At 37.6% G+C, this 27,311-nt stretch overlaps 1 protein-coding gene across 1 annotated transcript in view; it reads left to right on the forward strand.

The window, feature by feature from the left end:
• Window positions 1–27,311, forward strand: part of SPOCK1 (SPARC (osteonectin), cwcv and kazal like domains proteoglycan 1) — a 285,184-nt gene that overhangs the window by 169,703 nt on the left and 88,170 nt on the right. Inside the window, exon 5 of the mRNA XM_005018686.6 lies at window positions 19,534–19,666. Coding sequence (XP_005018743.1) covers window positions 19,534–19,666 — 133 coding nt within the window. The remainder of the gene's footprint in view (window positions 1–19,533; window positions 19,667–27,311) is intronic.

The raw sequence follows: 27,311 nt of genomic DNA on the forward strand, positions 1-27,311 counted from the left end.
ACTGGGGCCTTTGAGGTCAAAGCAAAGTACATCGCATAATGTGACATGCAAGTGGTGTACAAGTGATGTGTGCAAGTCTTTAGCGAAAACTTGAAAGCCTTTTAAAATATTTCACCTCTGGACTGCCTGACAACAAAGGCAGGTTTATGCCTTGGTTTATGCAGCAGACAAGTAACAGACACATAGAAATTGGGAATGTTTGTTTTTCTTATGCAGGCTAAGTTGTCTTTTAATAAGCCAGAGAGCTCGTGGTAAGATGTACCATCAGTCTACGAGTGCTCAGGGGGATCACTGAATATTAAGAAACAACAGCATAGGAGTGTGGCACTAACCTTTATTCCCTATTACAGTTATTTTTAAATTTTTGATTATGAAAATCATGATTTAAGCGTGAACTCCCTGAGGTCAACAGCTTTTCCTCCTAGACGGCCTCCATCTTTAACAGCCCGGGATTCAGTCCAAGGATGCTTAAATATTGGCAGAGCATTCGCTAGTTTTAAAAGCAGATATTACTCTACTGAACAGGATAATCTGTAAACTGTAGGTCTCATTCTCCAAGTGGTCCATTTCTCAGTTTCAGCTGTGCCTAAGGTAAATTGCTTTTAACTAAAGAGACCATAGGGAGAGTCTGCAGAGGGACTGGCTTTCATCAGTCAGGATGATAGGAGCTAGTTCTGTTCTGAATCGTGTGACTGACTTACTTGCTGCCAGCAGTTCCTGTGCAAAACTCCTTCAGGTGACTGTGTTCTGGAGGAAGCTGTCTGTGATCTCTCCCCCTAACAGACAAGATTTCGTGTACCTTTTCAGCTGTATTCTGGCTTTCCTCAGCTCTCGATAAGCTGTTGAGTTTGGTGCATTTCAAAACTCAGAGGCAAAAGTAAGACCCTGGAATATAAGACAACATTTTTAAAGAATGGCTACATAGAGAGAGATCCACTTACCTTGACTTTAAGTATTGCATCTTTGAAGCTGAATTCAAATGTGTTTCCTGACTCAAAACAAAAAGTGCTGAAGGGGCAAAGCATTTTCCATGTTTTGCATCATACATTTTGGTGTTTCCGTGCATTTTCAGCCTTTCACAGAAAATTGCAGGCATGCTAAAGTATGTTCAGGCAGCGTACAGCTATCTCCCATAGAAATTGCTCAACACCTGACAAGGGGATTGTCACCAATAGCCTAGATGTGAAACTTTCTGCATCACAAGGCCAATTAGCCACTCTGTACTTCTCTCCCCAGAATAGGTAACTCATTGCTAGTCATGCTTCATCAGCTTTAGAGCTCATTAGAGTAGTGCAAGGTGACTGTCTCCTATTGGACATGAGAAATTTTTGAAATATATGGTAGTGCACAGCTCTTTTATAATGGATTTTAGAGAGTGTAGTCCTCATTTTTTCTGCTTTGGCGATAGCATTCATTCCTGCTATCAACAGGGGATTTACTGTATATTATTCACAGTCACCAAGCACCTGGCTGCTGAGGTGAATGTCTTACTGCTAAGGTCATTGTCTTTGACTCTGTGGCTCCTATCATGCTGTGCTCTACTTTACTGCGAGGATGCTGCAAGCATAAAGGAAATACAATGGTTATTGAGACATTCTCCTGCTGCATAACTGCTTTTAGACCAGTATCAGAGTAATCATTAAAAAACACATCGATACCTCTGGATACCTCTGCTATCATCAGAAAGTTATTATGTTGAAGAGAATAAGAAAATAACCAATTATCTTCTGCACTTTAATTAACATCGGTAAATATTTTACTTTGTGCATTCAAAGGCAATACTTTTGGATGGGTTGAATATTCCTTTATAATATTCCTCCTCATAATAGTCCCTTTTAGCAGTGTATAAAGATGGACCAGAAGTGACTTCTTGGTTCATTAAGTCCCCCTGCAGCAGTATCATACAAACCTTTTCATTAGCTTACCAATTTCTGTCTTAAAGTGTATTGCCCCCTCTACTCCAGCTGTATGAATCCTTAGCATCTCAACTCTTCTGGTTAGAAAGCTGCTAATTTTTAGCCTAAATTTATTCAAAGTGAAATAATTTTATTTTTTTTTTGGGTGGTCCTCTGTGGAACCAGGAGTTGGACCCGATGATCCTTGTGAGTCCCTTCCAACTCAGATATTCTATGAAAGGCTTCAGAAAATCTCAAGCTCTAACTGTTTTTTCCTAAAGGTTCAATCTGAGCTATGTGAGATATCTGGAGGAAGGCTGAGATAAAAGTTCGATCACCTTCTCCATGGCATTTTTCTATTCCTGACTCAGATTGTCAGCTATTGACAGCATGTAAGGGACATCGGCGTTTTGTCTGGAAAACTCCTTGCACAGTCTAGAGTAAGAAATGAAAACAGTAATTGGTATAAATGCCATCTGTTTGGTAAATGTCAAGAGATTTGCCAACAAATGAATAATGAACAAATGAATAAAGATTGATGGGATTCACTGCATGTGTATCCTGGCCCTGTAAAAAAATATGTTAGGCTTGCATATGGAGTAGCTAGGCAGTTCTTGGATTTTCGGTACTTGTTCAAACAACCATAACACATCATCATTATCACTATTATGAAAAATCAAACAGGTAGGTATATTCAGATGTGGGACCCAAGAGGACAGTTGTATAGAATCTCCACATACCTGTGATTGGTACCGCAGTTGACCATTAACCTTGTAGGTCTGGATGTGTTATTGCCTTGAGCTGTTGGCTGACTTTCTCTGTGACTACATCAATCCTCATGAGACCTGGAATCTGCAGTCCTTCTGGGTATACCATAGCACAGTTGGTTAAGGTAACCAGACCCCAATAGTTTATATTTCCTGACTCCAGTTCTCTCTATTTTCTATATGCTAAAAATCTTAACCATAGAAATCCTAGAAGAAAATCTGTAATACTTAATGGATGTCTGTAGCTCTTTTGTCCCTGTCCCTTTTTAACTGTCCCTTCCTTAAATCTGTTGAGTTACCCAGTCAATCAGAAATTATTATTTAATGTTTACAAATGACCTCCAATGCTTTCAAAATTATTCCCTATTTATACAATAATCTATTTACTGGAGATTCTAAATTTATTCTGTTTGTTTGTTTGTTTTTTGTTTGTTTGTTGTTTTGTTTTTTTGTTTGTTTGTTTGTTTTCTGTAGAAGCCCCAGGACATGCATGTGTTCAATGGAAAAGTCTTTTTAGTGCTAATAAAAGGCATGTTTTTGTAAGATTGGGAGTGATGTTTACAGCAAAGGAGTTTTATTAAAGCTTTTCTTCAATTTCCAACATCCCATTATATTGGAAAAAGTATTAAATGTGCAGCATTTTAAAATCTGCCTTTTGATAAATCGCATTATATATTCCAATTGCAGTGAATATTACAAACAATATATTTTGCATGAAATTTGCAAATTAGGCCTTCAAAAATACTGCATTTCATTCGATACTGGTCAGTTTGCTGCTTTTTACAATCATGCGTCTTCAAGATGATGGAGACTCAACATATATAACTTCTAAACCTACCAATCTTTTAAAACACCCATCTTTATTGTTCATAAAACTGTTCTATATTTTACCATTACACTTCTGAGATTTTCTAGTTATTATTTCTAGAGCCTTTCAATAACAGTGAAAGAAATTGATAGCAATAGGCTAAACTTCTAATGAGTTGGGCCAGACTCTTCTTTTATACCTCTTACGGTGCACAGTTGATGCCTTTCTACATTGTCTACATGGCTCTGCCAGGATGGAAAGCCACCCATTTAAAGGTGGATGTGGTTTTCTGCAGACTTCTGCTGAATTCCACATCTTGTTCAACATCATTCATCATTTCAGGCACAAAAAGCTCAACAGGAAAAATGATGAAGCTATACCCAAGACCACCCTCAGGAAATCATCCACAAGTATCTTGCTTTCATTTTTGTGTGAAAGGTTGCTAAAAACTACTACTAAGACCCTTTTCCACACAGGTTTGCCAGTTTCAAACTAGATTATCAATGAAGGCATGAATGACAGCTAATATGAGAAGTAGTAGAGAAAATGTAGTCTTATGTGTTTTATCCCTTTCAAAGCCAGGCAGTTCAGTCTAATGGCTTACTTTCAAAAGAAACAGCATATGAAAACAAAAAATAAATAAATATAAAAAAGGAGCTTCTTGCGTCAATCTATTTCTTATTTCATACAAGCTAGGTTATCAAAATTAACTTTTAGTCTATTACATCCTGCTTCTTTAATATTTCAATTTCTATCATTCTCCTTTCATTAAAAAGCTTATGATTGCCTGCTTAGAACTCTGCCAGAACTCATCAAGAGCTCAACCTACAGATTTTCAATTTAGTCATTTTATATCAGATTAATTCAACCAATGAACCACAACTGACATTATTTACGGACATGAGCCACAAAGTCTGTTTAAAGCTCTGTACATCGGAGTACTAATGGTGCCTAGAAATCAATCCAAAATGTTTTGCTTCTTTAAATATATCTATTCAGCTGTCACTGTTCCACTTGCAAATTAACTGTCAAAACACAATACTATGCCGTTAACTTTTTAGACAAAAAGAGTAATACCTCAGCACACTTCAAAAATATATTGCTTGTACCTCTAGATTTAAACTAGTCTTATAATATATGGCAATTTCATTCCTGTGAACATCTTAAATATCTTTAAAAGTGGGGAGGAGAAAATCTTGATATTTCTGTGTAATATTTTAAAGTTCATAGTGTTCAGCCATTTTTTCAAGGGAGTCAAAGAAGAAAACACTATGCCAATATGCCTTGTAATTACAAGTTCATATCACCAATGCAAAAGTCTTGTGTAACCTCTAATGATTTGAAAAGGGTTTTGAACATCAAAAGCTAATATGGAAAATAAAGTTCTCTTCCATGGATTCAGTTCTTCCTCTCATTCTTTCTCCTGGAATCTGGTGTGAAAGTCAGTGCTAAATTCTCAGTGCTAGAAGAGCAAATAACAAAAGACCAAATTTTATTTCATAACTAGCCCCTTCATGGCTCCTTAAAAACAAGAAGAGTTATTGCTTCACAGTCCTGCAGCCCTCAGGAAGCCTATGGGATCATTTCATGTTTGGAGGATCTATATTCACCTTTCTCGTGTGTAAACGCAGTGGTTTCTTGATAATTAACAAGGACTGTATATTCATCCTAAGCCACCTAGAATGTAGAGCTGTCTAAAATAAATAAGTAAATAGGAAATATATCATGATAGTTTCTGTTAATTTAATGAAGTGTAATTACCAGGAAACATTTCTACTGATCTCTGCTCTTAAATCTTTGTGGAAGAGCAGGGGCAGGAAGATTAACAAGTTTGCAAATTAGTTAAGTGAGAATTATCAAGCCTCCATTTTGCTGTCAATTATTGGATTTATGTTCTCTACTTTAACAATGAAATCGTAAAAGATTTATTGTGAGCAAATACAAAATGTTCATTGGTTGCAATTTAAAAAGTCAAAATTTCTAGCAGGTTCCAGACATTTATTTCCTACTTTAATTAGTATATGAGGAGGAAAAAAAAAAAAAAAAAAAAAGGTAACTAGTACTGCAGTCAGTCTGAAACTGCCAGCTTTATGAAAACAAATATTAAAATTAGGTACAGTACTTAAAACTTTATTTATATTTTTTAATGAATGCAATGCATCATGAGGTGGACAGGCTCCTTTCATTCTTGGATTAGCTCCTACCTTTGTAGAATTATCTGTACAGTCTTTGTAGTCTCAGTTTACGCAGCTGAGCTCCCTGCTGATTTTTTTTTTTTTTTCATGTTGGCACATTTTGAGAAAGTAGAAACAGAAATGGGCTTAAAATGAAAACAACTTTTCAGCTGTAAGTATTGAGTAGGTATGTTCTAGAGTTTTCTGACAAAATGTTTTTCCTGTCAATTCAACAACATATCTCCTAGGAATGTACAAAATAGTTCTTGACAAAAAAAGTGTCTCAGTTCAGAATAGGTTGGTAAAGAGACCTCTAATATAGAATGTAAGGAAGAGAGATTCAAGCTGTCTGACTCAAGTAGACCTGTCTCCTGGCTCTTCTCGTAAGTGGCTATTGGCTTTTGTTTTATGGCTTTCCCTCAAAGTCTGTAGTTTTTATTTCTTTCTTTCTGTATTAATTAGAGAAGGGATTTGGTCTCATCAGCCTAGGTGAGTGCCCTAGTTGCTGGCTTGTCAAATTGATATCTGTCCATGTCTGACCCAATGAATATTTCATTAATTATGCAAAATTCTCTCAGTGGCCTGATGATAATGACATTCATCTGAGACCCAAACTGTACTAAGTCTGTACGACTGTTAACGGAAAGGTAGGTACAATCCACTCCCTTCACTTTCCAGTGCACAATCTTTGAGGTGTCAGTAAAACCGGATTGATTTTACCACCACCTCCTGTCTTGAAGGCATGACAGATTCATTTTATGTTAAGGTTGTGAACAGAGTCTATATCATAAAGTTGCCTACAAATTATTTGATTATTCAATTATCTTTTGTAACTAGAGAAATAAGACATCGTTTTCTTTCATGATTATCTCAAGTGACAGAATATGGCTTTGCTCCTCGAAAAGCGTCTGGAGACAGTTTCACTCCTGTTTTCATTATGTAGAAGTGATCTAGCATTGCTTCTTTCATATTTTATTTCTACAATGATAGAGACGAAATGTATTATTATTTCTGAAAAATGAAATCCTTTGCCTGAGTATTCACTGATTTCTGTCAAATGCCAACTATTAAAAATAAATTCCCAGTCTTTTTTTTTTTCTCCATTTTCTCAGATAGTATTTTTCATAAGTCTTTGTGTCATCCAAACTCAAACTATAAAGTTACTTACTATAGTAAGAACTAACAGAGTCTGCTCATGCTAGTTTTGTTATTGTGACTCTGTTACAATTGTATTTTGATAATATCTAGAGAAAAAAAAAAAGATATCTAATATGTATGAGAAGTGACAGTTGGGTGTTTTGCTTTGCTGATTTATCTAGCTTCTAGATTTGATTACCATTCAGCCCACTTTCTTTTATGGAAAATAAAAGAAAACAAAGCAAAACAAAAACATTCTAATTAGTTATTTGTTATCATCAGTGATCATCAACTGTGGAAGATTAATTAACCTTAGTAATAAAGCATAATGTAAGGGTTTTGTTCATTTGTTTAAAGAGTTAAGAAGTCAAGAGTGTAGGTTTCATAAAAAAGAGTTTAAAATAAGAATAAGGGAACAAACCTGCTCCTCTAGGCTAGCATCCAGTCTCTGGCCTTGCTCAGAAGATGACTCAACAGACAGAAATACAGGAAACTGTATGTCCTCTGCTTGTTCTTTCCTCTTCTTTATAAATTCTTTCTTTGTACCTTATTGGCATTTAAATTGATGGTCCGTGTTGAACAGAAAGGACATTTTGTAGTTTCGTCGTATAAATTAGTCTGTCCATTCTTCATTGCTGTACATTGTAATGCTGTGTGCCATTATTCTGGTCAGTCATCTGGCTTTAAATCTCTTTCAAGTCCTTTGACATATTTTTCTAGTTTTAGCTAATCCAGTTTACCTGAAACCCAAGAGTGCCAAATTGAATTACACTGTGGTCATTCCTACTTAGCACCTCATCCATAGTTAATTTCTTGAGCTCCTATGTTTTATCTGTGTATAAATTTTTCATTTGCAACAATATTTTAGCTTAGCAAAGGAAGAGCTCAATAGTCTGAGGGGGTTTTTAATTAATTCCTTTGTTAATTCAGGAATTTTCACTTCACTTTGTACCAACTGCCTGTATAAATTATGTTCACAGTCCTTTCAGAAACTCATATTCCAGTTTTTGAAGAAACACAGTGAGAGCTATTCATTTCATAATGAGTTTCACCCAACTCTTGACAGCACATCATATGTTGAGTGCTGAAATGTAAACCCTGCCCTCTTCATAGTCGAGTAGAGTATAGGTCTGTCACTGACGCCTTAGGATCCATGACCATGATGAGATCAATTTTCTGTAGACCGTTGGTCAAAAGCTGGAGTTTTGATGTTCCTGATACTGAGTGGTTTAACTGTTCCAGTCCATCTTTTTATAGGGTTCTCTGATAAATTGTAAAAGCAGGGTAAGAGATGAAGATCACTGGAGAGTGAAACCAAAATATAGTTATCAAAATGGCATCTCTCTGGTCCATGATAGGACCTGAGGGAACGGCATGAAGCTGTGTCAGGGGATACTTCTGGATTCCTTCTAACTCGGGATAATCTATGTTTCTAACATGTGGAGCAACCTTGCAGCTGCTGTGCTGCAACCATCCGAGTAAAATTTAACCAGCCTCGGGCTTTCTTTATATGAAGGAAATAGGGTCATGCAGAAGGTAGCTTAGGGCATGTAATTTATTTTCCACCTCCGGGAAGAAATAAACTTGTATTCTATACTTTACGTTTGCAAATATCTCTTTCCCACGCCAATGCTATTTCTTATTAGTTACCCACAGCTCTGATAGGTCTAAAGGTAAAAGTATGTGTTGTATCCTGAAAAGTATACAGACTGAAAATAATTGAAGAATAGATTATAAACAAGAAAAATATGAGGACTGTTGTTCAGGAGATCTGGAAGGATTTGAAGAAGAAAACTTAAGAGATAGGTCAATTCTTGGTAAACTATTTTCTTATTAGACATATTGGAAAGCAGCGGGATGGTATGCTATAGTTTGTGTCTGGGAAAGGAGGGAAATGGTTAAAGAATAATCCCAGATGATAATTGTGTTGATAGGAGAACAGTGACTAAAAATAGAGAAGCTGATGTGAGAAGAAAAATTCATTCTTGGCTTTGACATAGTAAGCTTCTGATGTGGACAACAAATTCCTGAGAATAAACGACAATAATAAACCAGAGACGATGTCTACAAAGTTTTTCAGATTCCCAGGATGCACTTGCAGAAAAATAAGAAAACTAGACTATTTGAGGTAAAGCATCCAAATGACACTGAGAGACCATCTAGAGAGAATATAATACTTAATATGATACTCCCTAGAAGAGATGGAAAGAACTGTTAAGAGTAAGTGAAGAAATAACTGCTTCTCCAAGGGACCTCGTTTTTGAGGTTGAGTGAGGCAGAAGAAAGTTTCAGAAGTGGGAGGGGAAAAGGAGAGGGAAAAGGAGATTAGCTGGGAGGAGGTCAGAGCAGAGCTGTTAGGTTGAAAGACTGGAATAAAAATGGTTAAATAAAAGAATGAGGAGGAAAAAGTACTGCAATTTCTGACAATTTTATAAAATTCTCCTTAAACAAGTTGACCAGATCTTGAGAAAATGGGCCTGGAGGAGAAAGGCAGAGATACTAGTCAGGCAGAAGGTAGATGACAGACAGTAGATTTTGAGAGTAAAAGTGCTTTATGAAGAAATTCAATAACAGTGGGAAAAAAATAATAGGATGAATTTGAACTGGGAGAAAAAAGAAAGAAAAAAAAAAATTGCTCAAAAAAGTTGAGTGCTCTCAACTTCCACCAGTGCAACACAGAAAATGGCAGAAAGAAAGAAGAACAGGGTACAGAGAAGCAAAACTTAGTAGCAGGACAGTGGAGAGAAGGAAACGGAAGGAGAAGCTGTTGTGAAAGCTATCTCAGAGCTCACAAACAGAGCTCAGTACAGATGAAAAATATACTCAAGAGCAGCCATTTTTTTTGTGAGGAAGGCTGTCAATTCAGGATTAGGCCAAATAAATTGTTAGAGATGAAATTTTGCCCCTTGCTTAGCCTCTCATAAGCTATGTCACAAAGGACAAATGGGGACAAAATCAGAGTGGACAGGACGTGGATGGGTATGTGATCACAGCAAGATAAACAAAGGGACAGACATGCTGAAGTGACTTTTAAGTGGAAAGGAGTGACTGAAAGTAAGGTGGCACATCTTCAGCCAACAATATTATCTGCACTAAACCTGTTCCTGTTTAATAAATTAGCAGCACAGTCTCAGTTATGCTGTATCAAATTATATCACTGTTTGAGGCTCGGATGGTAAAATATGCATTTGAGAAATCAGCTATAAAATGCTGAAACTTTCAAGTGTAAATATATGGCTACATTGCAATTTAATGGCAGCCTGAGCCTCCACGGGTAGAGGAACCTGTGTAACTACATATTTGAAGAATCTGGGAAGAATGGATGGTTTATAATGCATGGTTGCTAGGCTTCATGATTCAAGGTCACAGCAAAGTGAAATTTTAATAACTCAGTGGAAGTAACTCGTGAAATGTATAGTTTGCAGTTTCTGCAAGTATGTCAATTGCATTCATCTTCAAATTTTACCTAAAGGTGTGTTTCAGCACGTGTTGTCTCTAGACTGGATCATGTGCGTTCAGTCAGTATCATAAATTACTGTGATTATGTAAATTCTGTCTATTGGTTTGTGACTTTCCTGAAGCTCTAGTCACCTTTCATTAAGACACGGTATGATATAAGATGGGTAATGCTCTTGATGGCCTCATTTGAGAAGCTAGGAATGGTAAAGATATTATGAGCTCAATCTCTAGCATCAAATAACCAGACAGACAGCACTGAATTTGTTGAGAAATTCAGCAGAATATTTAGACATTCATAGTACTGGGCTCTGTAAATCAGCAATGCTGAATAAGCAACAGGAGCATTAGTCTATTTAGATGCTAAGGATGGGATTTTAAAATTACCCAACTCCTTATAATATTTATATCTGGTTTGGTTAGCATGCATTTCACTAACATTCATTTTATTCTGACATAGGAAACTGCATTCTGATTATTTTTCCAAACCAACCTTGAATAGTGGATTTTGACTACACTCTGGAGGTGGCTTTGGGATTGTTTTTTGTATCTTTTTTTTTTCCCTGATTGTTGTTTGGCAATCCGATTCTATTCAGAAACTATATATGAATTCTTAGGTAATGTATGCTAATTGTAAAAATCTTCAACAGTTTAATCTGCTGTAGGCTTCTTGAGAATTTAATAAGCCTCTCTCATAATAAAATGTGTCAGAAGGGGCAAATATTTTGCTAGCACAGCTTGTAACTGATTGTTTGTACAATGGTAGCAAGTATTCACACAACAGAAGTACGGTGCAGTCATTTTTAAAAAGAAGCATTTGGTTTAGCGCCTTAAGGGCAAAAATTATTACTATATTTGTAAAATGCATTTACTTTCTCATCCCTACCAGCAACGTGTCAATTTTTGTGAGGATTGCATGTTATTTGCCTTAGGAAAAGCAAAATCAACATAATGAAGCAGAACGCAGCTGAGCTGTCTAAAGATGCTTGGATTGGAGTGGGGGGGAGGAATGTGGTTGATTTTTTCCCTGTAGTTGCAAAGTGACAATAAGATTTCTGAACCTTTTTGCTTCATAGATAGATGGATAAAAGAAAATGAAGCTCAGACTCTTTGGGCAGTAAGGCTCTTGGAAACGTAGAAGTAATGCATTGCATGTGACTGGAGTAGTGCCATTGATAGAATAAATAAGGCCAAGTTATAAACCACAGTGAAGGACACAGCTGATAAAGATCATGGTGTGGGCCTGCCACCTATTTCAGCTCACTCGTTTGTCCCAAAGTTTCATTCTGCCAGCTAGCAGAATGTCTGCAGAGAAATGAGACACTGGGGGTTGACGATATTAAACTTGACAGTCGCCTGCACTTGGCCAAGAAGGAGACCCATTTAAAGCTTGGAGGTCTGCAGCTTCTGGGAGATTGGGGCATCATGCTAGAACTTTCTGATGTTATTAAATGCTGCCAAGAAACCTGCCATGATTTTTTAGCCTTGCTAAAGTAACTTGCACCTTCCTGTTTGCAAAGCTAGTCAGCCACAGAGGGTTTAACATTTTAACTAGAAATATGAGCTGTGGGAGGGAAATGGTGGGAAATGACTGCACTTCCAGATACAGTGAAAACAATTTTGAAGGTGTCTAATTGCATGAAACAGGGCATAGTGAGCATTGGCTTTCCTTCCCAACCAAATGTGACAGCTAAGATTAATCTCACATCCTATCAGTAATTCGGCTCCCTCAGAAATCTTGGCAAGCTCCAGCAGCAGAAGGAGGCAGACTTGATCAATACAATATTTTAATATCAAAATAATCAGATCCTGGGCTGAGAAAAGGTACTGCATCCTCTTCAAAAGTGTTCTTTTCTGGTAGGAGTGAAGAAAACCCGCATAGGTTGTCATAGGTAGAAGGAAAGAAAGCGAACGCCAACAAAAAGTACTAAACTTGCTGCATGCTTCACCATTAAACACTGTGTTAAGTTCCATCACCTCACCCAGCATGCAAAAGCTAGCGTTCAGAAGTGGCAGATGAAGATCATTACAAACCAAGGAGTGGTAGAGAAGATTTCAGCTTTAATTATGAACTTCCTGCTATCTCTCCTCCTCCTCTGAAATTCAAGGCACTTCATTTTATTTTTACATACTTTGGTGTCTCAGATTCCTTTTTATGTTAGTATAAAAATAACAATGAAAAGCAAAATAATTCTCTTATGAAAATTCATGAGAATAGGCAGTTTAGAAGCTCTTTTATTTATTCCAGGGAGCATAATGACTTTTAAAAACACCGTGATTGTATGTTTGTGTGGATATTTTGTTTTGGTCCTTTTCCTTTGTGTGCCTTGCCAGTTTCCTTATCTGTGCAGCTGTAGAACATGGGTATTAGGTACAAAAGTTGCAAATCATTAAAAATTTAAATGCAAAAATAAATTGTCTGCAAGCATACTAATCTGTTAGCCAAGAATGAAGGGGACCTTTTAAACACCATTTTTATGTATTAAAGTGCTCAAAGGCAGAAATCCACATGCTTCTCTAATGACCTTAATAAATACTTAATCTCGTAATTTTTAGTCCAGGAACGAGTAAGGTCAGGTACAAACATCTCAGAAGGATGCTTGTACTGAGAGATCCTGATACTCCTGATACTGAGCAGAACCAGTTGCGTGGCCCTTAAACAATATGCATATTGAAATGCCACGTTAAAGCTGTTTAGACACAAACCTTGTATCTGTTTGAAGGGTCCTGCTCAAGCAGACGCATGCAGGGGGGTTCTTCAGGTTCACTGACATTGTTTCTGGATCTCAGAAATTGCATACATAGGTGTATCCAACCCGTCAGCCTAACAGACTGCAGTTTTTCTGGCCCTCTAGGCCCTCTAAATCTATGTCAGCCTTTCCAAATTCTCCAGTGCTTTAACTGCCACAAAACAAATAAATAAATAAATCCTTCATCTTGCAGAACCAATAACCTTGAGTACCCTGGGCTGCAAGACCCTTTGTTCTCTCCCAAAAGTTGGTTGCTTGCTGGTCCCAGAAGGATCCATGAAAGAATCTTCAGGGCTTTTTCGCTGCAAAACATATTGGGATTTTTTCTTGCAAAATATATGGCTGTACCAAAAATTTCATCTTCCCTTTATCTGGCTGACCTATTCCTCCCAGAACATTGTTTCCCCTGTGTTTATTTTTGTACTGCCTTCTTACTCGTGGCAAGAAGTAGGGGCTTGACTCTTCCTTGACTGCCAAGGCAGCCCCACATGTTATAATTCTTTACATGTGAAGGAGGAAGTTCCAGGTAAAAAAATGACTCTTTTCATATGTCTATTCTTGCTTTACAGTGTTTGTATTAAATAAGGAGATTGAGTCTAATTCAAAAGCTTAGTATTACTTTTTGGGGGTTGTTGTTTGTGGTTTGTTTGTGTTTGTTGTTTTTTTCAAGGTAAAGTGTGTAGCCTTTTTTATTCACCTTTCTTGAATACAAGGGGAATTTGTTAGTTGCTCAAGGTATATACATATGTTGTAAAAAATATAAAAGGTTGTAGAAATGAGGCCAAACTCTTAGCTCCAGTAAATAGAACACAGAAGTGATACAAAGAGAGAGGAAAACATTGCAGTTTGTGCTGGCAAATTTCAGTTCTGTCATTCTCTTCCTCAAGAACAAGAAAAACAGCTTATGCAAAGGAAAGATAGAAACAGCCAGGCACTGCTGGGTTTATCTTTGGTGTGATAAGCTTCCTTCAGGGAGACAAGAACAAACTGTGCACAAGGCATAGAGAAGGTACAGGCAGTACATTTTAAACTCTTTCAATAGTGAATTGTTCCAGCTTCAAGAAGCCATTTAAGTTTGCTCTGTCAGAGTTTCTTCCAGCTTCTCAGAAAGCACAACTACTTGGTGTCTGTGCACTGAACGTTTTAATTTTATTACAGTAGAGCTTGATTGATATGCAGTTGTATGCAATGTATTTTGATTTGAGATAAGGTCTGGAAGGGAAGAATGATGGATGAAGTTAATTGTAATCTCAAGGACTGTCTCCATGCAGGCTGTAGGTACAAATCAATGGCCATAACTCCAAGTTATCTAAAGACTTCTCTTATATGGAAAATCCTGGCTGTAGCTGGGCCCATACATGGATGCCCAGCTCCAACCCACCTTCATACTCTTAATGTTGTAAATTTTGTGGAAAAAGTAAATTTTGTAAATAAGTTTCCATTTTAAACTTTGTATGAAAAATACCAGAAGGTAAATACTACTACAAATATGTTATGCCTTCTGGATGAGAAGCGTGAATTCTAGTGCATTTTATTTCTTTATAAATATTAAAGTTCATTGACAGCTGGAATTGAATTTGCACTTGGAAGATCAAATGTAATTACATAAAAGCACAGGCTTGGTCTTGCTTATATAATCTGTTGATATTTTGGCTGTCCTTAGCTGGCAGTTATGTGACACTTCAATTGAAGAAAAAAAAAAAAAAAAAAGGTGATACAATTTGCCATTTTAGATGAAATTATAATTTTTCAATTGTATTTTTTTTCAATTATAGTCATTAGTTTATATAGGAAAATTGTACAGCTTATTAAAACATAATATGTCCATTTTTTCTGATAAGTTATTGTCTCAAAAACTGATACTTTCGATTTAGACATTCTGTATCGAATTCACAGGGCCCCATTATTAATGTCATGTCTTTATACATTGCCTGGTGCTGCATTCACCACAGCTTCACCTAAAGACTCCCTCAACAGAAAAAAGGAGATACAACTCAGGATAGTCTGTGATTCTGTGATTTTGGTCCTCGTCCTTACCACAGGTTATTGTGGTACATGTACTGTTCTGTGCCATCCTGGAGAGATTTGTTACAGGCAAAAATGGAGAGATTCATAAGCAGCACAGCCCATGTCAAATGCTGAGAATTTGAACTAATTTTTTAATATTTTATTATTTTTTAATTATGACTCTGACCTAAATTTTTTGTTTGAAGCATATAATTTGATAAACTTTTGCTGAATCTAAGGCAGAGTTCAAACCCCTCTGGCTGACTGTCTCAGTGCCAAGAGCTGGTGCCGCTAGCCAGGAGCAAACCCCAGTCGCCAGCCAGGTGGGAAGAGGCTCCAGCATTAGCATCCCCCAGGGCAGCCAGCTGGGGAAGGGCTGCCAGTTGCACAAATCAGCTCTAATTGGGGTTTAGATTCTGGCTCCCTGGGGCACACCTGGAAGCAATAAAATCTCGGGTAGAGCCAAGTCTCCTAGAGCTGAGCTTTTCTGAAGCCAAAGCTCTTTACTTAGAAGACCCAGGCTGGAGTGTGGGTTTTGTGGCTTTGGACGTGCAGTGTGGCTATCCAGAGCTACTGTGAATGGTGTCAGGATGATGATGATGTCTGGAAACTGCTGCATTCTTCATGTTCCTGTGCAAGCAGAAAAGATACGGTTTTCCTGTATTTTCTCAGTATGTGGTAAGTATTGTGTCTGTATAATGAGTAATGAAGCTGTGTTGGTGTGCATTCCCCCTGTGTTGAAGTGTGGATGTTTTCAGTCACTAAAATTGCCTATACGTTAAAACGTTAAGAGGTTAAGTTCTGTAAAACTTAACTAATCCTTGAATCCTATATTTTTCAGTGCATCAGTCTGAAAAGTGAAAGCAGGCAATGTCTTTCTATAAGTCTTAATGCTTGAGCGAGAGATTCACATCTATGTTCTTCTAGACTATTGGAAATACTTGGTTCAGTTGTCCTTATGAATGTGGCAGATACTTACCCCAGTGGGGAGTGCTTAGCTTGTTCTCTCTGCATAGTGGTTATTTTCCGATGACTCGTAGTAGATCCTTTTGACTCTGAGACTTAAAGCAGGATTAAAGTTGGTTAAGTTGTCATGGAGGGAAAAAAAAAGGCTTAATTTGTTTTGGCCTGTCTTGCTCCTGACATATTTACTCTAAAACAAGATGATTAGCATAGTAAAACATGTTCCCAGAGTGTGTGAATGTGCCCTTCCATTGAGAAGGGATTTGCAGGCTGTCTGCTTATGGCAGCCAATATTCTTGTCTAGGTTTTAATTTGTTTGTTTGGATGTTTGATGTGTTGTTAGGGGTTATAGGCTTGAACAGCTTCCAGAAGCCTTATCCTGTCTTAAAATGTCACTCCAGAAAAATACACACTTACTTCTGGAAAAAAAGATGTCCTCTCTAATGGGTCCTTACCTGTGTTTTTGGCATTGAAGGGGAGGGGGAAGATCTGGGCATCCAGTTACAACTTTCAATTATTGCTCTCTCAACCAAGCTGACAAAAATGGTGTTTGACTTGCTTCAAATACAGTGACATTTTGTGCTATTGTTTCTGACAAAACTGTAGCTTGAAAAGAATAAATTTGCTTTTGAAATCCAAATTGCTTCTTGCAACCAAAATGGCTGCCAGACTACAATGCCAGCAAAATCATAAATCCAGAAGTTAAAATCACTGCAGACTTCTTGCAGTAACCCCCTGTCTCGTTACGCACCTGATGTAAAGGACTACTAAAATTGCTAACTTGTATTTTCCTTTGGAAAGAATAAAATGCTTTGAGACATACTCCGCTGTGAATTGTTCTTGTTATTAAATACTCCTCTGAGAGCATCAGTTCCCTTTTAATATCAAAAGATCCTGAAGATGAAGCAGCTTGGGAGAAGAGAACAGTGTTAATGCTGTTCCCTTCCAGGTATATAAATGAAATGCTTTGAATCAAGTCCAGGTGAAACCTTTATAGTTAAGAGACAAGGGGAGGTGCTGCTCTCACTGCTGTTGAATTCAAGGCACCTGCAGCAGGAGCAGAGCTTAGCACTAATGCTGTGTTTATTCTCTTTGCTCTCCAGTAAGTGGTGGAAAGGGCCACCAGACTTGATGAGCTGCTGAAATGACATGAAATGGTCAAATTTAAATTAATTTTTCTTTATTATTTAAAGTGGGGATGGGAGAGCAAAAACCATCATTAGTTCTAGAAAAATCTTACATCAGAATTTGGCTTTGCAGTACAAACCCTGAAGTGGCCAAAGCAGGAGTGAGTAAGGAAATGAAGAGGGGGCTGTAAGTCTGTGCAGAAAGGGCCAAGTGGCCATGCCAGGAGGGGACTTTTCTCTTTAGGGTAGTGTGAAATGCCTGAACAGAACTTGGGTCGCAAATGCTGTGTAATGTATTTTAGGCATGTCACTCAAAGCCTCAAGATCCTGTGATTTGTTAGGCATCAGTCTAGCCAAGAACTTCAATCTGCATTTAATTTTGATGAGGTGCTTGTTAGTTCAGTCACTCATCTCCATCCTGAATGCTTTGTGGCTAATGGCTTTGACAGAGGCACTAAATCATACATTTCAAGTTTAGCCTTTCTTCAGCTGTTTTTTCTATAGCCTCAAACTTTCTTCCTTTGAACGATTTTACATACAGATGAGTTTCTTTTGAGATTGTGGCAGTCAAGGGCTGTGGAAAGGTAAAGGCTGCTTTGAATTGTGATCCGTCTTGCTGCCTCCAAAGGAAGAGCTCAGCACCTTTCATGTCTCCGTTCTCCAGCCTCTGCTCATCAGTATCCACTACTGCATTTCACCATACTTTCACTCCCAGTTTGTATGCTTCTAGAAGTGCAGGGCCATTAGTAAAGTGAATGAGCAAATTTTCTTGTCAAGCTGGAAAGAAAAATAAATAAATAAAAGCATGTAATTGAAATGGTTCCAGAAAATAAGGTAATTGTTGCATCTTAGTTGGAGACACGAAGAAGCAAAAGTTACTGCTGGAAAACTTAAAGAAATGGTTTGTACAGCCCCAGCACCATGGATAACATGTCTGCAGAGTTGTAGACTCAGAGATGAGCAACCTTACATCTGCAGCATTCAGCATCTGTTTTTTTTTAAAAAAAAAAAAAAAAAAAAAAAAAAAAGGTGGGAAGCTGCTCCATGGATTAAGAAAACTTCTTCAAGACAACCAAGGGAATTTAGTCTTTAAAACAGGGCTTCTATTTTCATAGTTTATGATATCACGATTGGATTCCTTCTGTGGACACGAGCTTCTATATAGTACTAGTCATCATTGTGACAAAGGTTATAGTAGAAGAAAACTTGAACTGAGATGAAAGAACAGAATTTCTATTATTTTAGCAGCTGAATGTGTCATTACATCAGTCAGTATTGTGTAGCAAATTGCAAGCTGCAGCGAAATTGCTTTAAAATATATCTGTATATATTTTTCTAGAACTGTGATAAAGTCATTCAGCGGTGCATTGAAGTAAATTTCTAGTTGAATTGTTGTATCATATCTTTTCTTACTATGGTATAGAAACAGATGGCAGTTATTTTTCTTAAGTCTCCAGCAAAGCTGATGTGATCCCTTCCCTTGTAAATGTTTTCAAGTGAAAGACAAGTACACATGACCAAAATGATTCTGCATTGTAACATTGACTTGTGGTTTATAAAGCAAACTTTTAATCAGCTTACAACAGTATGCTGATGATAATTAGTAAATGTTGTAGCAGCCAAGTAGTTCATTATTATAGGAAAATGAGTCATTAATCAGAATCAATTGCACGTTTTCCAATAAGACTGTAGAGCAGATGTCACTTCATACTTATTTTTAATGTAATAATTGAGTAGACTGTGGTACAAATGCATGTGTAGAATTGGGGATGCTCTGTCACTCCAGTGTTCCTACCAGGACTGTGACTGATCTGGGAATAACAGCTGTTCTGGACCTGGCATATGAAGAATGCTGCAGCACTTACAGAGTTCTTTGATTTTTATCTACACCTGTACATTCTTATAACCTAATATAAATAGCAGTTGTTTTGAAACAACTTCACTTTTAAATTGTTGATACTTAGTCTTAATTTGAACTTTGCCTGAACAAGAATTTCTTTTCATAAATGCCTTGAAGGACTTTGTTCCCTGAAAGAGAGAAGAGAGCAGTGCTAGCCACCTGTGGAGCTACCAGACAGTAGGTTACAGCGGAGTGTCTGCAGGCATGGAATTGGAGACTCAGTGAAAACACAACCTGGTTTAGTGTTGCATGCATGCCTCACCAGGAGCGCAGTGTGGTTTAACAAAATGCTGTAATTAGAAGTGAAGTCATTTGTAGTTACAAATCAAAATTGCCAAATATTGTTAATCTAACACTGTGTACCAATTTACGGTATCAAGATAGTCTACTCCCATGTGCTATATAGAAGTATCAGTAGGAGATATACTAAACTTTCTTGCTTTAAATAAATACTGTGTTGAAAACCAAGCTATGCTTTATTCAGAAAAGCTTTCATTCTTCTGTTTCACATAAGCAGGTTCAAAAAAACTGCTGCCTCTTATTTTACAGCATTCGACAAAAGAAAGGAAACTTGGCCCAGAAGCACTGGACTGGACCAGCTAACATAGTGAAATGCAAGCCTTGCCCCATGATGCATGCAAGCCCTGTCTGTGGCTCTGATGGACATACATATACTACCAAGGTAAGTTCTGTTTGTGCCCTGAAATCCATTTAGCAGTGACTGTGCAGACTGTAATACGAAGATCAAATGGCTTTAGTTAATAGGCAGCATTAAATTTAAGAGTACTGTAATTTAATTTACAGTAGAGCTACTGTAGCTCTTAGTTTATTTCTGTAGAAAAAGTGCTAATAAATTTACACATCTACGTATTTGAAAAACACCGAATTAAAATGACAAACCAGAATTTTATGACTTTCATGATTCATGTTTCTGTAAATTGCTTGTTCTTGCTAAGGATGTAGAATGATTCCAGTATCAATGATGCAAAGAAACACATCTGACCAAACTGACTTGGTCACGCAAGAGGGTTCTAGGGTAGTTCTTGGCTTGGTTTGGTTTTGTTTTCTTTAGATTTTGTCCCCAAAAGGTTGACAGTATCATTGTTCTGTAATAGGTTGTTTTTCTTCTTGTAGGTTGTTTTGTTTTGTTTTGTTTTGTTTTCCTTCAGGCTGTTTTGTTAACATACAACAATTTGTTTACATCTCTTTTAATACTCTACTGTGCCAGATGCAGCATATATGGTACCATTAAAAGAAAAAAAAAAAAAATCCCATAACCCAGGGAATTATCCCAGAGCGGGACTAAATTGGCTCATTGTTATACTAAAAATATGATCACCTTAGGGCTTGATTCAATAAAAGAAGCTGTCTTCACAGCTATTCAACAGTCCAGATTTGTTATTATCAGATAAAGCCTTCCATGTCTCAGATGCATGTTCCATTACCAGTGTTGCGGGCATTGGAAGTCATGTTTAGGGAATGCCCCTGAAGTCTTCTTCTCTTTCTGGGTCCAAGGTAAGGTTTGACACCCAGTAAAACTACTCTTTAAAATCAAAGAAAAAATCTTGGAGAAATACAGGAAAATAAAACCTTGAAGAGGGAATGATTCTTTGTTGTGATATAGGTGCAGTGTCATCAGCACAGTTATTCTACATTCTCTTCTCAGCTGGGCAGCTTGTATACCTCATCCATTAACAGATGCAGGTATTAAAATCCTGCCACAGCTAATTCATTTAAGCCTCTACCCTATTCTGGCTGAAGGATTTGCGTGGCCAAAGAAGAAAATCAGCAGAAATTTTCTCCTACGTACAGAATACACAAAAAGTATTCTAAGTTGCCTGTTTAAACAAGCTGCACTTTTTAATACTCTCTAGGATATTTAATAGAGTAATGCACCATTGGTATTTAGGATTAAAATTGAGCTCACATTCAAGTCGATATTTTTGCCTCTGAACTCTTGAGAGCGTGAGGTAGAGTGGTCTGTAGTAAACAGCCTTCACTGAGTATTCAGTCATCCTATTGAACTCACTTCTGTGCATCTTGCCTGTGTCACTGCTAGCTCAGTTTTTGGGGGCGTTTTATTTTTTAACTTTTAAAGCACAGCAAGTTATTTTCCTTGGCTTTTGTCCCCATTTTCTTCCTCAACCTGGAGCACATAAGGTTTCATTGCTTTTTAAATACTCTGATGGCTGGTAACAATGCATATTTGTTGTTGCTTTTTCTTAACTTTTTTATTGAAGTCTCCTCCAGTGCCATGCTGGTTGGTAAACCTATTTTATGACATTCAGTGCTAGCAAGAGGATGCATGTCTTGTTAACCTTTATTAAATAACAGAGGTGCTCTATAGCAGTGCTATTGTTCTCTGCTGTATACAGCTTACAGCACTGTAAATCTGAGCGTACATTATTACAGTAGCCTGTACAACATGGTTGCTTCTATACAACTTCATCTAAAGGTTCTGCTTTGTTGATCTGTTCTCAAAGACAAAATGACAAACGAAGTGAAGATACTTTAGGTAGAGTATTAAAATTAAGTAATGTATTTTTAATGTCCTAACAAATAACGTTTTTACTGTAAGTACAAACCATGAGTTGGTCTATCTTTTATGAATGGATTACTATAACTGCTTTCCCCAAATTCCTCATTAGATTTCACCAGATGACATTGTTCTTCCTTCTTGCTTTAATCCATTTGATCCCAAAGTCACTAAAATCACAGCTCTCCTTGGTATTTTTTTTCCACGTGCTGTGCAGTTGGCAAGTATTATTTCTGGCACTGCAGCGTTGATGTGTTCCATTATTGACTGTGCAAATACAACAAGGTGGACACTTGAGTGTGGGCAAACACCATGCTGCTCTGCGTTCATGTGTATGTATCTGTATCTGGCTCTGCATCAGCTGCTTTGTGCATGTGCAATGATATGCTGGGCAAATGAAAGGGTGGTTGTTTAGCATGTAAGCAAAAAATGGAGAGTAGCCACTACATTTCAGGGAAAAAAGAGTCTTCTGAAATTGTCCGTTGGCCATCTACTCATGTAGTCACAGGCAGTATGCACAGGCACACACTGGTGTTTTAATCCTTCCTGGCTCAGTTGCATTTTGCCTCTTCCTGCCAGCACAGGGGTAGGAGATTAGGCAGAAGACAGGTTTTGGCTGTATTCATAGCCTGGCAAGGCAGCATCAAAGCGTTTTGCTAATGACTGGAGGCTACTGATCAATGCCATCAGTGATGTTTGTTCTGGAATTGCTTTTTTCTTCCTTTGGACTTCTAGCTGAGGTAAAAATGAATGAAAATGGAATAATATAGATGAAACTTGGGTGTCAGTAATTACACAGAAATACAGATTAAGAGGAAAAAATATACACATCACAGGCTTTTGTTTAGCCACTTGATTTCAGAATAATTCTGGCTGGTTTTGAGAAGAGGATCATAATGATCACTGCTGGGCAAAAATGCGAACAAAGTAATAAGAAAGGAATTGAGAACAAGCACAAAACTTTATTGTATTATTATGGCATCTTGTTTGCCTTCAGTTATCATCATTGTATCCCAAAGCTAACAGGGCTGAACTAGGAAATGCATGGGGAAAGGCAGCAGTGGTTGTCAGAGGTGTGGAACCTGCAAGGAAGCACAGAGTTCTAAACACTTCTGTGTTATTTTATAAGAAATCATGGCTAATAACGGAAAATGAATGTTGTGCTTCATAATGCAAGACCTCATGAAATTAAGTTAGTTTTAAAATAAATGAAGTATTCTTATTTTTTTTCAGTTCAGAATTGTAAAATTCACTGCAGCATGGTATTGTGCAGGCTGAAGCTATAAACGGGATTTATATGAATCCACAGGGAGTGGATCCACTGCAGGCTACTAAACCTCTAGCACACTGAGTCCCTAAGCCAGTGATTACCAGAAGCTGGGATGATTGGTATAGTTGGGCAGGAATGATTCGTTCTGTTCCTAATTTGCTCTTTCTTTTACTGCTTTGTAGTTTTCTCACTCTTCTTAAGGATCTGCAATTTGTCCCTCAGCCTAGTATCCTGCCTGCAGCACAGAGCTAGTGTGGCTCTTGGGTTCTTACATCAAAGTGGAGGCATCCCTGTCTGTAGATGAGGCACACAGATAATGGAGCTAATGTACTTGTCTTCACTGAAGTACTGCTGTTTAAGAAAGTATATTCCATTTCAGCTTTGAGTGGGATTGAAATTTCTTTTTGAGCTGGTCCTGAGTATTCCTTATCTTTGTTTTGCATTTTTAGTTTCTGCTTCAAAGATTAATTTCACACCTTTAAAGCAAAATTAAGACTGCAGAGCATGAGCTGGAATGACTTTTGATAAAGCTTATGGAAGGCAGAGGATTTCTGTTTGTTGTGTTCTATTTTCCTGGAAACTAAGAAATCATTAAGGATTCAATTCCAGGAATGTAACTTCCAACGCATTTTTAATTGTTGTTCTTCTAATGATGTCTTAGTCATTCGTGAATGGATAATAAAATCTTCCAGTCATACAGACGATAATGCTTTTGCTATCTTGCCATATCATTTTACTGGTTTGCACTGTTTGCTAATCCTCAGGCTGTCACACTCCGTTCTAGTGCTTTCTGCAGAGATTGTGTTTTAAAAGAAAGCATTTTATTTACATTGATTATAGTGCTGATGATTGTGGAGACTGTCTGCCTATCCCCCCCCCCCCCCCCCCCCCCCCCCAAACTATAAGGGATTGGGATTCTTCAAAGGCAGCCATTTGCAGAGCAGTGGAGGAAATGTTCTTGGCCCAGTAGAGGCATGGGCTATGTTCTTGAACACATTTACTGGAACATGACATTACAGCTGGACATCTCTAGAGACACTCAGAAACCGATGCTGTGCATAAAAACCATGAAATAAAATCACAGATCTTTGCTTAGGTTAACATCAGGTCTGAGTATCCTCAGCATAGCAGATCTTCTTGATGTTTTTCTAACTGAATGGATTTTCATTAAAACCAACTTTATTTTGATTTATCTTCATGTATAGGAGTAGCACTGCTTCAAAGGCTCATCACTCAGTTAGGTATAAAATCTTTCTGGTTCTTTTTCTAAGTGTTTTCAAAACTTGACACAGTTATTTATCTGGGTTATCTTATCAGCTTCACAGAAGTGCTAAAGCTGAAGGGAATTAAATGATGTGGCTGTGGTATATAGTATTTTTTCCTCATGTTCTGTTGATTTCCAGATGAAAAACTTGTTTTATGGTTGGTGGGATTCTGTAGTGGTGCCAGGTATTTCCATGTTGTGACATGACACGTTGAACACAGATGGAAAATCTGGTCTGTATTTACTCAGTCCTTGTATCCTGTTTCCAGTAATAGTTTCTGGCACTTCTTGGACATGTAAAACTTTGTTACGTATCTGGCAACTTTAGAGATTCTTTATCATTCTTTTTCTCTAACTTTGAACTCTCTAGGCTTTAGGTTTGTCAAAAACTTCACTGAGTTCACCTACTGCTTGCAGTGCGGATGTTTTAAAATATGTGAACTCTCTCCCCTATTATAAGACTTGCAAAGAGTGATTGCTGTTTCCTGGATATAAAGAGCTCTATTTAATACTCTGACAATACAGAACGTTTCCATAGTATACTGCAGTCAGTGTTCAAAGCTCTTTAAAGTACTAATGAATTAAGCTTGTGAGGTAAGGAAGCCCTGTAAAGAGCACTATGTAATTAGTTAATGTTTTTGTCAGCAACACATTAAGAATAATAACTGTGTAGCTGTCAGTTTTACAGGAAGTTTAATTAAGCTAGTTAATAAAGCAATTACCTGAACATGACGATGACTGCACTTAACCAATCAGAAAATGAAAATAGGGATGATCTTAAATTACAAAACATACCACCTCAATGACTAATGTACCCTTCAAAGATGGAAAGGTACATTGGTATAATTATTATGCTCCTAATTAGGTACATTGTTGTTCTGCAAATTTTAATTAAATCATTGCAAACTAATTAAGTCTGTGATCATGTCTTTGTTTGAAAATGGAAAAATCACCTCCTGTTGTCATAACATTAGGTAACAAATTCGATATTAAGGGATGTGCAAGAGAAATAATTTTCCAGTGATCTTGAAATGGGAGAAAAAAAAGAAAATAATGGCCAAAATAACCAGACATTCTTAGTTAAATGTGTGCATTGTGAGGGCTGATGTATTTAATTCTGAGTCTGTATTCAGAAGCACAACTAACGAATATTTATAAAGTGTCCAAGTGTGGAGAATCTTTAGTGCAGCGTGGTTAGGGTTTTTATAACCCAGCTCTCCTGGATTACCTGTCCTCTGGGCCTGCAATGTTGCTATCCAGCTGTGGCATCTGTGACCCAGCCTTTCCAAGAATACACCTAATGCTGCTCCTGATGGAAAACAAGATACTCAACAGAGGCTTAGTGAGCTGCAAGACCTGTTCTGTCCTTAGATAGGTAAAAGGCTGGATGAAATTCAGTGCTAACTTTTTGCTTTGGATTGGTTCTGCAAGGGGAGATTGAGGAAAGACAGGAAGAGTAAGAGGAAGAGACAAGGTCAGATGTGGTTAAAAATCCATGGAGAAGAGAATAATGCCAGCCTTATTGTATTTGTTTTCTGTGTGAAACTTAGGTTTGCCCCCCCCTTTTTTAATCTGTGAACTCAATTCTTCACTCTGAGTTCAGAGTTTAGGCCCAATGTAAGCTATGGTGTAAGCTCAGGCCTGAACCCCTGTATGATGGTAGATCTGGTGTGTTACCTAATTCTTCTACTGACCTGTGTTGCAAAGAAGAAACGATTTGTATCTTCCCCTTTCATATCTTGGAAAGATTTGGTCCCTCACACTAAAATACTGTGAGAGCTACGTTGAAGTCATAATGAAAAAAACCTTCAATGTGTTAGGGTTTTTGCTGTTTGTGTTAAATGTGTCTAAGATGTGACAACTCTAATAGTAAGCTTATTGGGGTCTTCTGATCAAGCTGGTCAGGATTTTTAATGGAGTATTCAAATGTGTTTTTGTGGAAACTAATAGATTTCATGGAATGTGACTGGAGTTTTCCACAGGAAAAACATCCTACTGTGTTGTTACAACTTCCATGCTCAAGCAGTAGGTTTTCAGTGTTCACTTCTGTTTCATTGACTTGATTCATTTTGTTTTGGGGGTTTCCTACCTCTAGCAGCAGGTCTGGAGTCAGCATCACTGACTTTATTCTCACAAGTAACAGGGAAACTCCAGAAGACTTGGGAAAACTAGAACCTGTCTGATATTGAGTGGTTCTGAAGATCACTCACTTGTTTGGAGCACGTCTGGCCACTGTACTTCTAGCAAGGTAGATTTTCCCTCTGCCTGTAGTCTGGGCCAGTGAGACTTGAGTCCTGCAAGCCAAAAGCTTTGTGAAGTTGTTATTGTGGAGAAAAGCCCTGGCTAATAAACCTTGTCCTGTAGAAAGGCAAAACACAGAGCCTTAAACTCTGCAGCTGCTGCAAGGCACAGTACATTTGGTTTGAAGCATAGGTTGAGAAATGTTATTTGGTGAAGTGGTATTTATCCTAAAGACATCCAATTGTTTGTTTATATAGATGTATATATTTCTCAGCATGGTCACAAGGAATGAGCAGAGAATTGAGAATGAGGGAGATCTCAATTCTTACTTAAGGAAGAATGGGATGGCTTTCATCAGCTTGTTTGAGAATGAATTTTGAAAGGCACAGATGGCATTTAGTCACCATCTGTGACTTTGAAAATTTATCCCTTCACCTCTTAGTTTGAGTTTCCCTGCTGCCCAATTAGATGTGGAAATTCATGTCTTTGAGTGCTGAGCACTTGTGGAGGGTAAAGTAAATCACTTCCGCACAGCTTTGCTCCCAAGTTAAGCAAATTTTAGAAGTAATAGAGAATATTGTGCTTAATTTTCTTTATTTTGTAATAGGATTTTTGGTTCTAAGTTTGGGTTTATTCCTGTACATGTTCAGTGCGGGAAGCCTTAGTATTTTTGTGGGGCAAATTGCAGTGATATTTGGGCTCCTTTTAAAAGGACTTCTGGTAACACTACTGTCAAGATAAAATAACTTATTTGTTACCAATATCGTTATAATCCCAAGGTTAGAGACTGGTAGGCTCAAATGTGTTGTCACAAATAAGCAAACAAAATCCTGCTCTGAGAACTAAGCTGAGCTACTGTCCCCAGTCTTAACTGTGAGTCCATGGATTTGATGTGTTCCTGTGCAACAGGTCTCTTCATCCCTTCAGTTGTTCTGCTGGCCATTGGTTAGTGTATTATCAAAGGCATTTCTATGTAAGTAAAGGGCTGTGGGATAGAAAACTATTAATTTGGTACT

This window comes from Anas platyrhynchos, chromosome 14 (genome assembly GCF_047663525.1).
Source record: "Anas platyrhynchos isolate ZD024472 breed Pekin duck chromosome 14, IASCAAS_PekinDuck_T2T, whole genome shotgun sequence".
Lineage (NCBI taxonomy): Eukaryota > Metazoa > Chordata > Aves > Anseriformes > Anatidae > Anas > Anas platyrhynchos.